A 12,240-nucleotide genomic window follows, 5' to 3' on the forward strand; every position below is an offset into this window, starting at 1 on the left:
AACCATAGTACATCCAGGGCCCATCAGTCACCTGGAGCCATGGTACATCCAGGGCCCATCAGTCACCTGGAGCCATGGTATATTTGGGGCCCAACAATCAGCTAGAACCATGGACACCAGAGCTGTTTCTTGGACATGTCCAGCTTGTGAAAACCGCAGCCAGCCTATTGATAATGCTTCTCTGCTTGGATGATTTGCACATGGTCCCAGAGCACGTACTGGCCTTTGTGTGATTAGCTCTTGACTAATCTTGGCTTCTGTCCTGACTTCCTCTTTACACTCATGGCCAGTGTAAGCTGCCCCACAGGAGGCAGACTCTGGAGCTTCCTGCTTCTACGAAGGTATTGCACTGTATATCTATGCCATGCTGTGCCATTGTGCCCAGTGGACAGTATTTCAGGGTGTTTTGTTGTTGTTTTTCCCTTCAGTAGAAGTTTCCCGTGCTGCTGCTGTGGAGTATATGCCAGTGGTAGAGTGCTTGCTGTATATGGAAGGCCGTAGGCTCCCCTAGCACTCTGGGCAAACCAGAGTGTACTTTTATCTTGGTCTTGATGGGAAAGGTGATTGGGAGATTCTACAGCTGGGTTGTAAACTAGCTTTTGACAGGAAGAGCTGTCACAGTAGGAAAAAAAGCCTGTTTTCCCTTTGTGGTTTGTGTTAGTGAAAACAAAACCACATTAATTTTTGCTTATAGTTACAGATTCTGTGTGCATGCTTTGAAAACTAGGGATACATGAGCTTATGAATACGGCTCTCTAGACTGATCTCCTGGATTCATCCCACCTCTACCTGGAAAGCTCTCTGGCTCTTGTTTCCTAGTCTGTGATTTGTACCGAGTCTGGTCATGGACTCTGGCCTGCTTCCCTTGTTCTCATCAGCTGAGCCACACTGAACTTGAGCAGAGTTGCTGGCTGTACTCTTTTTTTTTTTTTTTTTTTTTTGGTTTTTACGAGACAGGGTTTCTCTGTATTGTTTTGGAGGCTATCGGTCCAGCCCGGCCTCGAACTCACAGAGATCCTCCTGCCTCTGCCTCCCGAGTGATGGGATTAAAGGCGTGCACCTGGCTGTACTCTTTGTTGTTGTTTTGTTTAACTCTTTCAATTTACTCTTTCTGTCTTTCACATCATGCATCTCCATCCCATTCATTTCCCGTCTTTTGTATCTGCCCTCTGCCCTTGGAACCTCCCACCCAAAATAAAATAAAATTTAAGAGGAAAAAGAAAAGAAAAATCAGTCTCATGGAAGCTGCAGTGTGACAGACACAGCGAGTCACACAGTAAACCTTCTACCCGTGTGTCTTGCTCATGTCAGGTGTGAGGCCTGGGTTCTGCTACACCTTCAATGCTGGGCCCTCACTGGACTCCTCTTGGTTATCCTGTTGTTGCCTTGTGTCATGGAGATCCTGCAGTTTTGGATCTGCAGAAACCCATCCCTTCTGTGCTCCAGAAGATCACAGATGGGGTAGATGTTGGGGTGGACCAACTTATTACCCTGGTTCTGGGCCTGGGTAGTTGCAGGGTTGGTCAGCCCTCTAGCTCTTCCTTGTCCCCACCACCAGGGTGAGCTCTCCTGCATTGCCCTGACTAGTTCACAGTGGGATCATTTCTCCTGCTCTTAAGTCTTCAGGGTCAGTTCTTCCCACACCACACCTTCAGGGCCAGCTCTCGATCTTATGACATCAAGGCCAATTCTACCACCTGCCTCAGGCATTGATGGGCAGGGGTAGGGGAGGGGGAGAGCTTCTTTCCCCTGACCATGGCTGGCTGTATTCTTTAAAGTCACTTTTCTCACCTACAGGTGTTTTTCTGCAGCCAGTGAAGTACTGTTTTTGAGCTTTTCCCATTCTTTGAAAGAGAAATTGTAAACCAGTAACCTCATGGCCAGGGCACCCAGTTGATCAGTCTTTTCTGGGCATAGTATTTATAGAGTAGTAGAAGCTTCTTTGAGTTACAATCTGAACTTTCCTGTAAAATCTGGATTTTGACCACAGAGCAACTGACACCCCTGGATCAGGGTCTCTAAAGGTACCAGTGCCAGCCACTGGGGACTGAGGAGCTGCTCCTCTCCTGTCCTAAGATTTTATCCCACCATGTTTCTCTTGATGTTTTCTGCCTGACCTGCATAGACTTTCAAGTGTGTAGCCCTGAAGTTAGCCTTGTTGCTTTTGGTGCCCTGCATGGAGAGTGAATGACTGCACTGGTGAGATTTGTGGACCTCTAGCTTGCATTCAGAAACAGATAGTTGGAGACCCGGGACCACCTGCAACTAGCACGGGCTTAGCTTCCCTGAGAGTGCTGCTCATGACCAGAAGGAAACCTTACACTAGAATCTATAGAGAGTGTGTTGGTGTGTCAGAGGACCTTGTCACCTAAACAAAGCCATTGTATTAGTGTAAGTTGGTGGAAGCTAGATCTTATAGACCAGTCTAATCTTTTGTTGGAGGCAGAGCCCCATAATGCTCTAGGGGACCCTTGGTGGCAGACAAGGGAGACCACAGCAGGGGACAAGCATGCCAGGCAGACAGCTTAAGTGAGGTTTTATTAGAAAGGGGAGGGAAGGAGAAGGAAATAGAAAAGAGGCAAAGAGACACAGACACAGTGAGAAGACAGAGGAGAAGAGGGAGACAGGAAAAGTCCAGTTTGCCCCAGGGGAATAGCAGGAAAGATGGGGGAGAGAACTAAGTGGGCAGGAGTCTTTCTTTTAAAGGGGTCCTTTGCACCTGCATGCAGAGTACACAGCCATGGAACCCTGGGCTGACCAGGGTACTGCCTGAGTGTATTCTGCCAGGTGACAGGGACAGGCCAGCATAATGCCTGAATCCTTACACATGTCCTCTGAGGATAGGGTCTATGCTATACAGTTCCTTTCAAAACCCAAGAGTCACAGGCTTAGTATTAGTCATCTGGGCAGTTCTCTGATGTTTTCCTAGGCATGCAGTAAGGATGTGCAGGCCAGCCAGAAGGTTAAGCATTACCATCTCTAGCCAGTTCAGTTCCTTGGTTTTCCAAGCAAATGGATCTTCAAACTTCCAGAACTGTGTCTTGGTTCTGTTAGGATGGTCAGTCCCTTATCCAGAATGCCGGCTCTCAAGAGAGTATGTAGAAAGTGGCTTTGGTGTCCTTCCTTCCTCTCCCTTTCTCTCCCTCCCTCCCTCTCTCCCTCCCTCCCCTGCTTTGATACTACCTCCGCCTGGGGGGGGGCTAACATACAGGAGTACATGCAGTATTTTGGTGGGTGGGGTCAGAGGTATAGATAGGGTATTCTCTTGTTTTCATGGTACCAATCTCAAAAGTGTTTAGATCATAGAAAATGTGAAGGAAAAAAAAAGGTATTAGAATGATGGCTCAGCAACTTAGATCCTGGCTGCTCTTCTAGAGGACCTGGATTTGATTCCCAGCACCACATGGTAGCTCATAACAATCCGTAACTCTAGTTGCGGGGATTTGTTGCCTCCTTCTGACCTCTTTGGGCATCAAGCATGTATGTGCCCCGACATTTACATGCAGGCAAAACACTCATACATGTAAAAGAAAAAGAAAAAATATGAAAAAAATCAATCTAAAAAAAAAAGAAAATAGAACAGGGGCCACCAGCGTGATGGCTCATCAGGTGAAGGTGCTTGCTGCCAAGCCTCATGACCTAAGTTCGATCCCAGGGACCCACTTGGTAGACGTAGTGAACAGACAACTAATAGTTGTTCTCTGATCTTCACATATACACTGTTGCCCTTCCACTAACTAACTAACTAAATATAATTTAAAAAGAACAAAACATCACCACTCCACTGTTTAGATAACTTCCGATATTTGCCTTACTTGTTTCAGTGTTTTCCTGTTTCTAGTCTCCTGTGGATAGTTTTTCCATAGTTAAATGTTTTGTGTTAACTATTTTATCATACACCAACTGCTCAGAGAAGGTAGATTGTAGACCACAGAGCCAAGACCTGGGTTCAAATTCTTACTTTCCCAGTTTTGTTTTTGTTTTGTTTTGTTTCTGGATTTTTGAGACAGGATTTCTTTGTGTAGCCTTGGCTATCCTGTCATGCTGTCGACCAGGCTGGCCTTGAACTCACAGAGACCTGCCTACCTCTGCCTCCCAAGTGCTATGATTAAAATCATGCACCACCACTACCCGGCTAGATTCCCCCAGTTCTTAATGTGGGGAAATTCTCTATTCTTACGATGTCTGTGTTTCCTCATTGAAACCATTCATTCTCATTGGAGGGAGTTTGCTCAGGGACCACTTGGTATTCAGGACTGGAGGAGCATGCTAGTATCTGCTGGTAGCACTCAACAGGCTGCGGCAGGAGGATCCTGAGTTCCCAGTTAACCTTGGCTGCATAGAGAGACCTTATCACAAACTACAACACAACATTGCAGGAGATGGAAAGTGCTGCTGTCCCCTAGTGGATAGAGGCATGCACAGGATGACTGCAGAGTGTCAGGAGTGCCTAAGATGTACACCTCCTCTAAACAAGAGAAAACAGTCGTGCTCAACCACAGGCCCTGTGGGTGTTAAGTGAGCTCATACCTAGCACAGTAACTCCCATGGGCCAGCAGTTGCTGCTGTGATGGGTCCTTGCTTCACTTGTAGCATATTTGAGTATTCCGTGGTCTGAAATACTCTTTGCAGTGGTTTACCTTTCTTTTCTGTAAGTGTTGTATGCTCCTAATGTGCTTTTTCTTCTTCCACCAGATGAAATTAAAGCAGAGATAGAAAAGCAGAGGTAAGCAGCAGTGCTTCCTCCTTTTGGGAGTACAGCAGGTGGTGGCCATGGGAACCCCTTTCCACGCACGTTTACTCTTACATTTAAAGGGGCAGCAAGCTCTCTGCTAGCATAGTGCTCACACAGTGGAACTCCTGGTTTGGGCAGGTGACTGGCCAGTGCTTGTGTACTTGGAGGGAGGTGAAAGAAGGTCAAGTTGAGAAGGAGACAGAAGCCTTGTCCTTAGTGTGGAGGTACAGCTTGCTCTGGTGCCTGTTCCTTATTCCGATGGTGGGAGCCAGCAAGTCATAGTTTAGAAACATGGCCCTGGCATGACTGTAGCAGAGTCACTTCACAATGCCCATGAATCCATTTGTAAGTCAGAGCTCTTGCTTTCTGCACACGATACGCTGGGGGTTTCTTTCTCAAGTTACATGTAGTCAGCTTGTAGCCACATTGCCCCAAGATAGAGCTTGCAGCACTTTTAGCTAAGCAGAATGGGAAAGTAAAGAGAAGTGAGCTTTTCCCTTTTTTTTTCTTCATTTTTCCTCTCCACCCTTTCATGTTCTTCCAGGCTTGGTGCTGCGGCTCCGCCAAAGGCAAACTTCATTGAAGCTGACAAGTATTTCCTTCCATTCGAGCTGGCCTGCCAGTCCAAGTCCCCCCGGGTGGTCAGCACATCTCTGGATTGCTTGCAGGTACCATATGTCAACTTGGTGCGAGGGCCCTTCAGAGCCACAGGCTCTCCCTTACCCGCAGCCATGCTGCTCTGGCACTGAGGATGCCTGGGAGGTGGAGGCACAAGAGCGCTTCCAATCTTCCTTTGTGAAGATCTCGTGTTGGTGGGAAGGGTGGGGTCTGTGCTCCTTGGCTACAATACACATTTCCCCAGAAGTATATCATCTGTAGGTCGATTGTGGTTTTTTTTTTTTTTTTTTTTTTGGGTTTTTTCGAGACAGGGTTTCCCTGTGGCTTTGGAGGCTGTCCTGGAACTCGCTCGGTAGACCAGGCTGGTCTCGAACTCACAGTGATCCGCCTGCCTCTGCCTCCTGAGTGCTGGGATTAAAGGCGTGCGCCACCAACGCCCGGCTCGATTGTGTTTGATATGGGCACGTGACATGCTCCCAGCCTCATTGTTGATGACATTAATGTGTACTCTCAGGTGCAGAGACAGGTACAGCTGCACCTGATTATTTGTGATAGTTTGACCTATAGTCACTGTGAGCATGAACTAGCCAACCCTAAGAAATGCAGGCTTGGGTTCCCCAGGTTTCCAGTTTGGGCCAACTGATGAGTATATAACTTCATTTTCTGTGTGTTTCTATTTAAAGACACCTCCTAATATGTATTGTTGGCTCATTAACATTGATTTCACAGCCAGCAGCAGTAATAACACACTTGAACCAAGTTTATCTAACCCTGCAATTCTAAGGCAGCCCCAGCCCTCTTGCTCCTTAATTCTAGGAAGTGCTTTCTTACACACTAGGGGGCATTTTAAAGAGCACAAAGGACAAAAACTGTGAAAGCCATTCAGGAAAACATCACAGAAAAGACACTTGAATACTGAGAAAAACCTAAAAGAAAGCAGTGTCACCTTGTTCCACCTCAGCTGAGATTTCTCCAAGTAACCACAGAAGTTCCACAGTTCTGATTTGGGTCTTTCAAATCCATTGAGCGAGTGAGTGAGCAAGTGAGTTAGGAGTGAATGAGTGAGTGAGTGAGGAGTGAATGAGTGAGTGAGTGAGGAGTGAATGGAGGAGTGAGGAGTGAGTGAGTGAGTGAATGGGAGAGTTAGGAATGAGTGAGTGAGTGAGGAGTTAGTGAATGGATGAGTGAGAAGTGAGTGTATCTGCAACCCACAGTCTGAAAGTGATGAGGACTGACTACAGTTAGAGCTTCAGTGATGTCCTCAGATGATCCTAACTGCTGGAGACCCAGGAATGCAGAAGTGGGAGCCTGTCTGACAGTGTTGTAAGAGACAGGACAGCTCAGGTTCCTTAGTTCCCAAGCCATACTTTTTTATTTTTGTTTTTCTGTAGATAGCTCCAAGTTTCTGACCATCTCTTAGTGTAGTGGGCAGTCCAGTTAGTGTAGAAGTATATCCTGGAACAGGAAGCTGTGAACAGATTCTGTTAGGGTTGCCTAGAGAGTGTTGGAAGGACCATGGGGCCTCAGGAAGACCCATATTTCTTGAGAAAGAATGTTATCATTGATTGATTCTGTCTGCCATGGCAAAGAACTGCAAAGTGGCAGGGCATACTACATTTTTGACATCCTCAGTCCAATATTTACTCAATTAATCTCTTTTCTTTAATATGCATACTCTTTAGGATTGATGACAACTTTTTTTTTCACAAAAGTAGTTCTTCCAAATGCAAAACCATTTCTTTCATTCCAGATAATTCTGTACAGATTGTCCTATGTGAAGCATCTAATGAGCCAAGAATTCTTAAATGGCAGGCTCAGTCCTACTCTCTCCTAAAATATTTGATGCTGTGAATTTTTTCTGAGGAAATTTGACATGTTTAATTTTAGTTGTTTCCTCCCCATAATGAGGTTTAGTTTGGGAGCTGGTCCTGATGATGGCTAACATATCTACTGGGAATGACAAGTCACACCCTTCCCTGGGCTGTCACTGCCCCCCAGGTGCCTCATCTCCATCACCTTGTTAAGATTGGTAAGAACTCTCTGAGCTGTTTAGAGTCAAAGAGACTGAGGCAAGGTAGTAAAGTGGCCAGTCCTGCTCAGGGTCGCCTGTCCCATAAGTAACGGGCTTGTTGGCTATGTAGGACTTCCTAATCCCACACAATCTTACCAGAAAGCTAATGCTGATCTGTTGTCTGCTTTTGTGGAGTTTTGTTGGAACACAGTTGTCTCAGCTTGGACTGTGATAACTGAATCCTACAGGACACCAAGCCCTCTTTCATAGCTCTGGAGGGTGGGCAGTCCAAATTCAAGTCCCTGGCTGATTTGGTAAGGACTCTGACTCAACTTGTAGACTGCCATATTCTCACTGTGCTCTAGTGTGTATGAGCTAGCCCTCTGGTCTTTTTTTATAAAGCACAGAGGTCATTGTGAGGGCCCTGCCCCTGTGGCCTTAAGTCCGTTTAATTCCCAAAGGCCCAACTTCCTAATGGTCACTGGGTTCTAGGACTTAAGAATATGGATCTGGGGACACAACTTTCAGTCATAGCAGCAGAGAGATGTGTGTTTATTTGCTTATCTGAGGCTGGCTTCCCACCATTGTAGCTTTGGTGAATAGTTGCTGTGGAGACCACCTGACCTGCATGCTCAGTACCTGGTCCTCCATGGAGAGATGGCTGACCTTGCTCTTCTTTTTTTTTTTCCAGACAGGGTTTCTCTGTGTAGCCTTGGCTGTCCTAGAACTTTCTCAATAGACCAGGCTGACCTCAAACTCAGAAATCCGTCTGCCTCTGCCTCCTGAGTGCTGGGACTAAAGTCATGCATCACACTACACCTGGCACCCTTGCTTTTAACTGTCACCCTGTGACCTGACCTTTTCAGTTCCTGGAACTCTGTGTATGCATGATTTTAAACAGCGTGGCATCTGTTTCACTTCCGCTCACTGGGAGTCTTGAGGCTTAAGGTGTGTATGGTTCTTTTGGATGGAGTTCTTTGGAGTTTAGTAGGTACACTGGGGTCTCTTTGTTTAGCATATAAGGCATAAGGTACACTATTCTTTTCATATCTTTAGGAGGTGGGTGGGCACCCTGTAAGACTAAATGGAAAAAGAGCTCACCTTCTGCTGCCTTCTTAAGCCTGCTTGACTGGAATTTCCTGGCAGTTGAGGAAACTCATATCCTGGAAAACAAAGGCCAGAATCTAGTGCTGAAGTCTGATTTTGAGAGAAGTGAAACCAGCTGAAGTCACCTACACTGTGCCTTGTCATTCATTTATTTTGGAGAGGTGCCGGGAAAAAAGGTGCTTTAGGGTTTGCTCTGTAACCAGCACAGTTAACACAGATGCTCTTTCCTGCTGGGAGAAGCCTAGAGACTTCCCTGCTGCAGCTTCTGCAACACTAAGAGTCCTGCGTTCCTTTCCTCTAACACTTGCTGGTCCACACTGCCCCAGAGCAGGACCTGGCTAAGCTAATGTTTGTCTGGTGGTATATTAGTAATGTTTGGAATATATCTCAGTATATTTTAACTTAACATATGTACTGTTACTAAACTTTGTTCATTATAAACATACAAAAGTAGAACTTTTATAAGGTCAAGATAAAAATTAAATGCAAGTTATGTGTAGAGGCAGAGACAGGTGGAATTCTGAGAGATGGAGGCCAGGTAGGACTACACAGGAAGACCCTTTCTCAAAAGCAACAGCAGTGGGACAGGAGAGAGGCCTGGTGGTTAAGAGCACTGGCAGCTTTTCCAGAGGACCCAGATTCAGTTCCCAGCACCTTTATGGTAACTCAAGCCATCTGTAACTCCAATTCTAGGGGATCTGATGCCCTCTTCTGGCTTCCACGGGTACCAGGTATGTACATAGTGCACAGACATACATGTAGGCAAATCACACACACACACACACACACACACACACACACACACACACACACACACACACATTTTTTTTCAAGACAGGATTTCTCTTTATAGCCCTGGCTGTCCTGAAACTCACTATGTAGACCAGGCTGTCTCTGCTTCCTGAGTGCTGGGATTAAAGATGTGTGCCACCATCACTTGGGCAATAAATAATTGTTTAAAAAATTAGATACAAAGTTAGTGCCAGGGATATGACAGCTGGTAGCATGCTCGTCTAACTTGCATGAGGTTCTGGATTCAGTCTCCAGCACAGCATAGAGTGGGCATGGTGATGCAGACCTGTAATCCCAGCATTCGGAGCTAGAGGCCAGAGGGTCAGAAGTTCAAGATGTGGTATATATGTCTCTGTCTCAAAAGAAGACAAAGAAAAATTGAGTGCCGTTTTCTTTAAATCCCAGTGAAGCGTATAGGAAATGATTGGCCTGGGTTGTTCTATTTATATCACAAACATTGAGTTTTAGCTCTTTTTGTTGTTTGGTTTTGTGTGTGCATGTGTTTGGGTACATGTAGAGGCAGGAGATGAACCGGGTGTTATTCTTCAGGAGCTGTCTGCTTTGATTTTTTGAGACAGGGTTTCTCACTGGCAGCTGGGATTCAGTAATAAGGTTAGGCTGTCAGGCCAGCAAGCTTCAGGGATCTGCCCATTTCCACCTCCTGGCACTGGAATTACAAGGGCATGTTAACCATTATACCTGGCTTCCCCACACCCCCAGGGATCAAATTCAGGTCTTCATGTTTACATGGCAGGCACTTAATGATGAAACTATTTACCCAGCCCTTAATTAAAGTGAATTATTTAATATTATTATTTTTGAGACAGGATCTCATTATCTATTCCTGGTTGGCATGGAACTTGCTACATAGACCAGATATTTGCCTTCTTCTTCCTTCCAGGTGCTGGGATTCAAACTATGAGACCACCACACCGGGTCCTATTTTTGGTTTTGAGACAAGTTCTTGCTATATACCCTAGGCTGGCATCAGTTTCATAATCTTTCTGCTTCAACTTCACAAATGCTGTGTAACCATGTTCAACTGGAAGCCCGTTTTGTCTTTTTTGGTGCTTGGGATGGAACCCAGATGTGATTCTGAAACAGCAAGCTGCTCTCTGGTCCCAGGGAATCTCTTTTCCAACATGGATATTTTGGAAGTTGTAACACATCCACTCATATCCTAATGGACTTGAATCTTAATGTCAAGAGGGAAAAGCAGTGTCAGAACTTAGTGCTTGTCCACCTGAAGCCAGCCCCACCCTCTCAGGAGCCTGCCCAGCAGCAGCACGTTGGGGTGGGGGTGAACAGTTCTGGCTTGTCCTCCATTCTGCCTGCTTCCTTCTGGGTCCCAGAATTGGGCTTGATCAGCAGACAGGGCAGGCAGTCTGTTCCTTCTGTCACTCCATTGTGTATTCTTTCTGTTTTAAGCCCCCTTCCTGCCCCTCTCTCTCTCTCTCTCTCTCTCTCTCTCTCTCTCTCTCTCTCTCTCTCTCTCTCTCTCTCTCTCTCTCTCTCTCCCCCCACCCCCTTCTTCCCTCCTTCTCTCCCTCTCTCCCTCCCTCCCTACCTCCCTCTGCCTCCTTGACAGGGTTTCTCTGTGTACCTTTGGCTGTCCTGGAACTTATTTTGTAGACCAGGCTGGCCTTGAACTCAGAGATCCACCTACCTCTGCTTCCAGAGTGCACACACACACACACACACACACACACACACACACACACTTACTCTGTTTATGCTTATTGAATGAGTGGTTTGTAGCTAGTGGTAGAGAAAACCATTCAGAAATGTTGCAAGCTTCTGCAGGGTGGCCACTGTCCTTGTACCTTGGTGGTGGCTCTGTGGGCAACCTCAGGAACACTTGTCTGCCTGTGTAGGCAAAGGCAGGAAGTGCAGCTACACACAGAATAGGCCATCCGAGTCCTTATCTGCTCCCTGGAAGTACAGTGCACCTGGGCCTGGAAGTCTGGGCCTTAAGTCAGGCTGGCCTTTAGAGTCACCTGGACAGTTGAGAAAACAAAACAGGTTCTGAGTTTCTGCCCCATAACTTCCAGTTCAGAATGTCTGGGTTGAGGTCCAGGAGACTGCATTTTTATGGGCCCTCTGGATGACTCCAAATCTCAGCCAGGTGTAGAGCTTATCCTGATCTTTGTCTCGAAGGTCTCTCTTTGTGCCAAGGTCCAGGTTTGGTATGAGGTGGCATAGTCAGGTACCCTCTGAAAGTCAGCTCACCCACTAGGAGATGGCTAAAGGTTGTACTCAGAACAGCAGTGCTTGCCATCATCCCTCCTGTCTTGTCTAGCCAGGCAGAAACTTGTAACCTTTTGTTTTTTCTTTGTGCAGAAACTCATCGCATATGGGCACATCACTGGCAACGCCCCAGACAGTGGAGCTCCTGGGAAGCGGCTAATCGACAGGATTGTTGAAACCATTTGCAATTGTTTTCAGGGCCCTCAGACGGATGAAGGGGTTCAGTTACAAATAATTAAGGTATTTCTGTTTGCATGGTCTGGGTTTGGGAATGTGGGATTTTAATTTACCATGTGTTGCTTGGGTGATGTTGAGCTGGAACAGAAGGGTTGGAATATTACTTAGAGCTTCTGTTAGCAGCATGACTTATGAGCATGCCACAAGCGCAGAGTAGGACCAGGTGTGTCCCTAGCAAACAACCCTACCAGCAATGAATGCTGTATCACCTACGAACTCATTTGCTGGAGATTCTGGGTCCCAGCCATCCATCGCTCTGCAAGTCTTTATTGGTACTCTTAAAGCATGAGCCCACTCCTGCCTTCCCAGCTCTTCTTCCGTGTCCCATGCTCATTGTCAGGAAGCCTTGACATGAGCTGTGCTGCCAGTGTGCCAGGGAAGGAGGGGGATGGATGAAGGCATCCTTCCAGATCTTAGGTCCCAAGTATCTCAGCATTCTTAAAGCTTTTTGAACCCAGTAGGAAATTGGGTGGTACTGTGATTCCTGTGGGTG

The 12,240-nt window shown here is 46.5% G+C and overlaps 1 protein-coding gene across 1 annotated transcript in view; it reads left to right on the forward strand.

Moving 5' to 3' along the window:
• Arfgef2 (ADP ribosylation factor guanine nucleotide exchange factor 2) overlaps positions 1-12,240 on the forward strand; it is a 77,820-nt gene that overhangs the window by 11,234 nt on the left and 54,346 nt on the right. The window contains exons 2-4 of the mRNA XM_005074414.4: positions 4,696-4,726; positions 5,280-5,403; positions 11,604-11,750. Coding sequence (XP_005074471.1) covers positions 4,696-4,726; positions 5,280-5,403; positions 11,604-11,750 — 302 coding nt within the window. The remainder of the gene's footprint in view (positions 1-4,695; positions 4,727-5,279; positions 5,404-11,603; positions 11,751-12,240) is intronic.

This window comes from Mesocricetus auratus, unplaced genomic scaffold (assembly GCF_017639785.1).
Source record: "Mesocricetus auratus isolate SY011 unplaced genomic scaffold, BCM_Maur_2.0 Super-Scaffold_100028, whole genome shotgun sequence".
NCBI classification, from domain to species: Eukaryota; Metazoa; Chordata; class Mammalia; order Rodentia; family Cricetidae; genus Mesocricetus; species Mesocricetus auratus.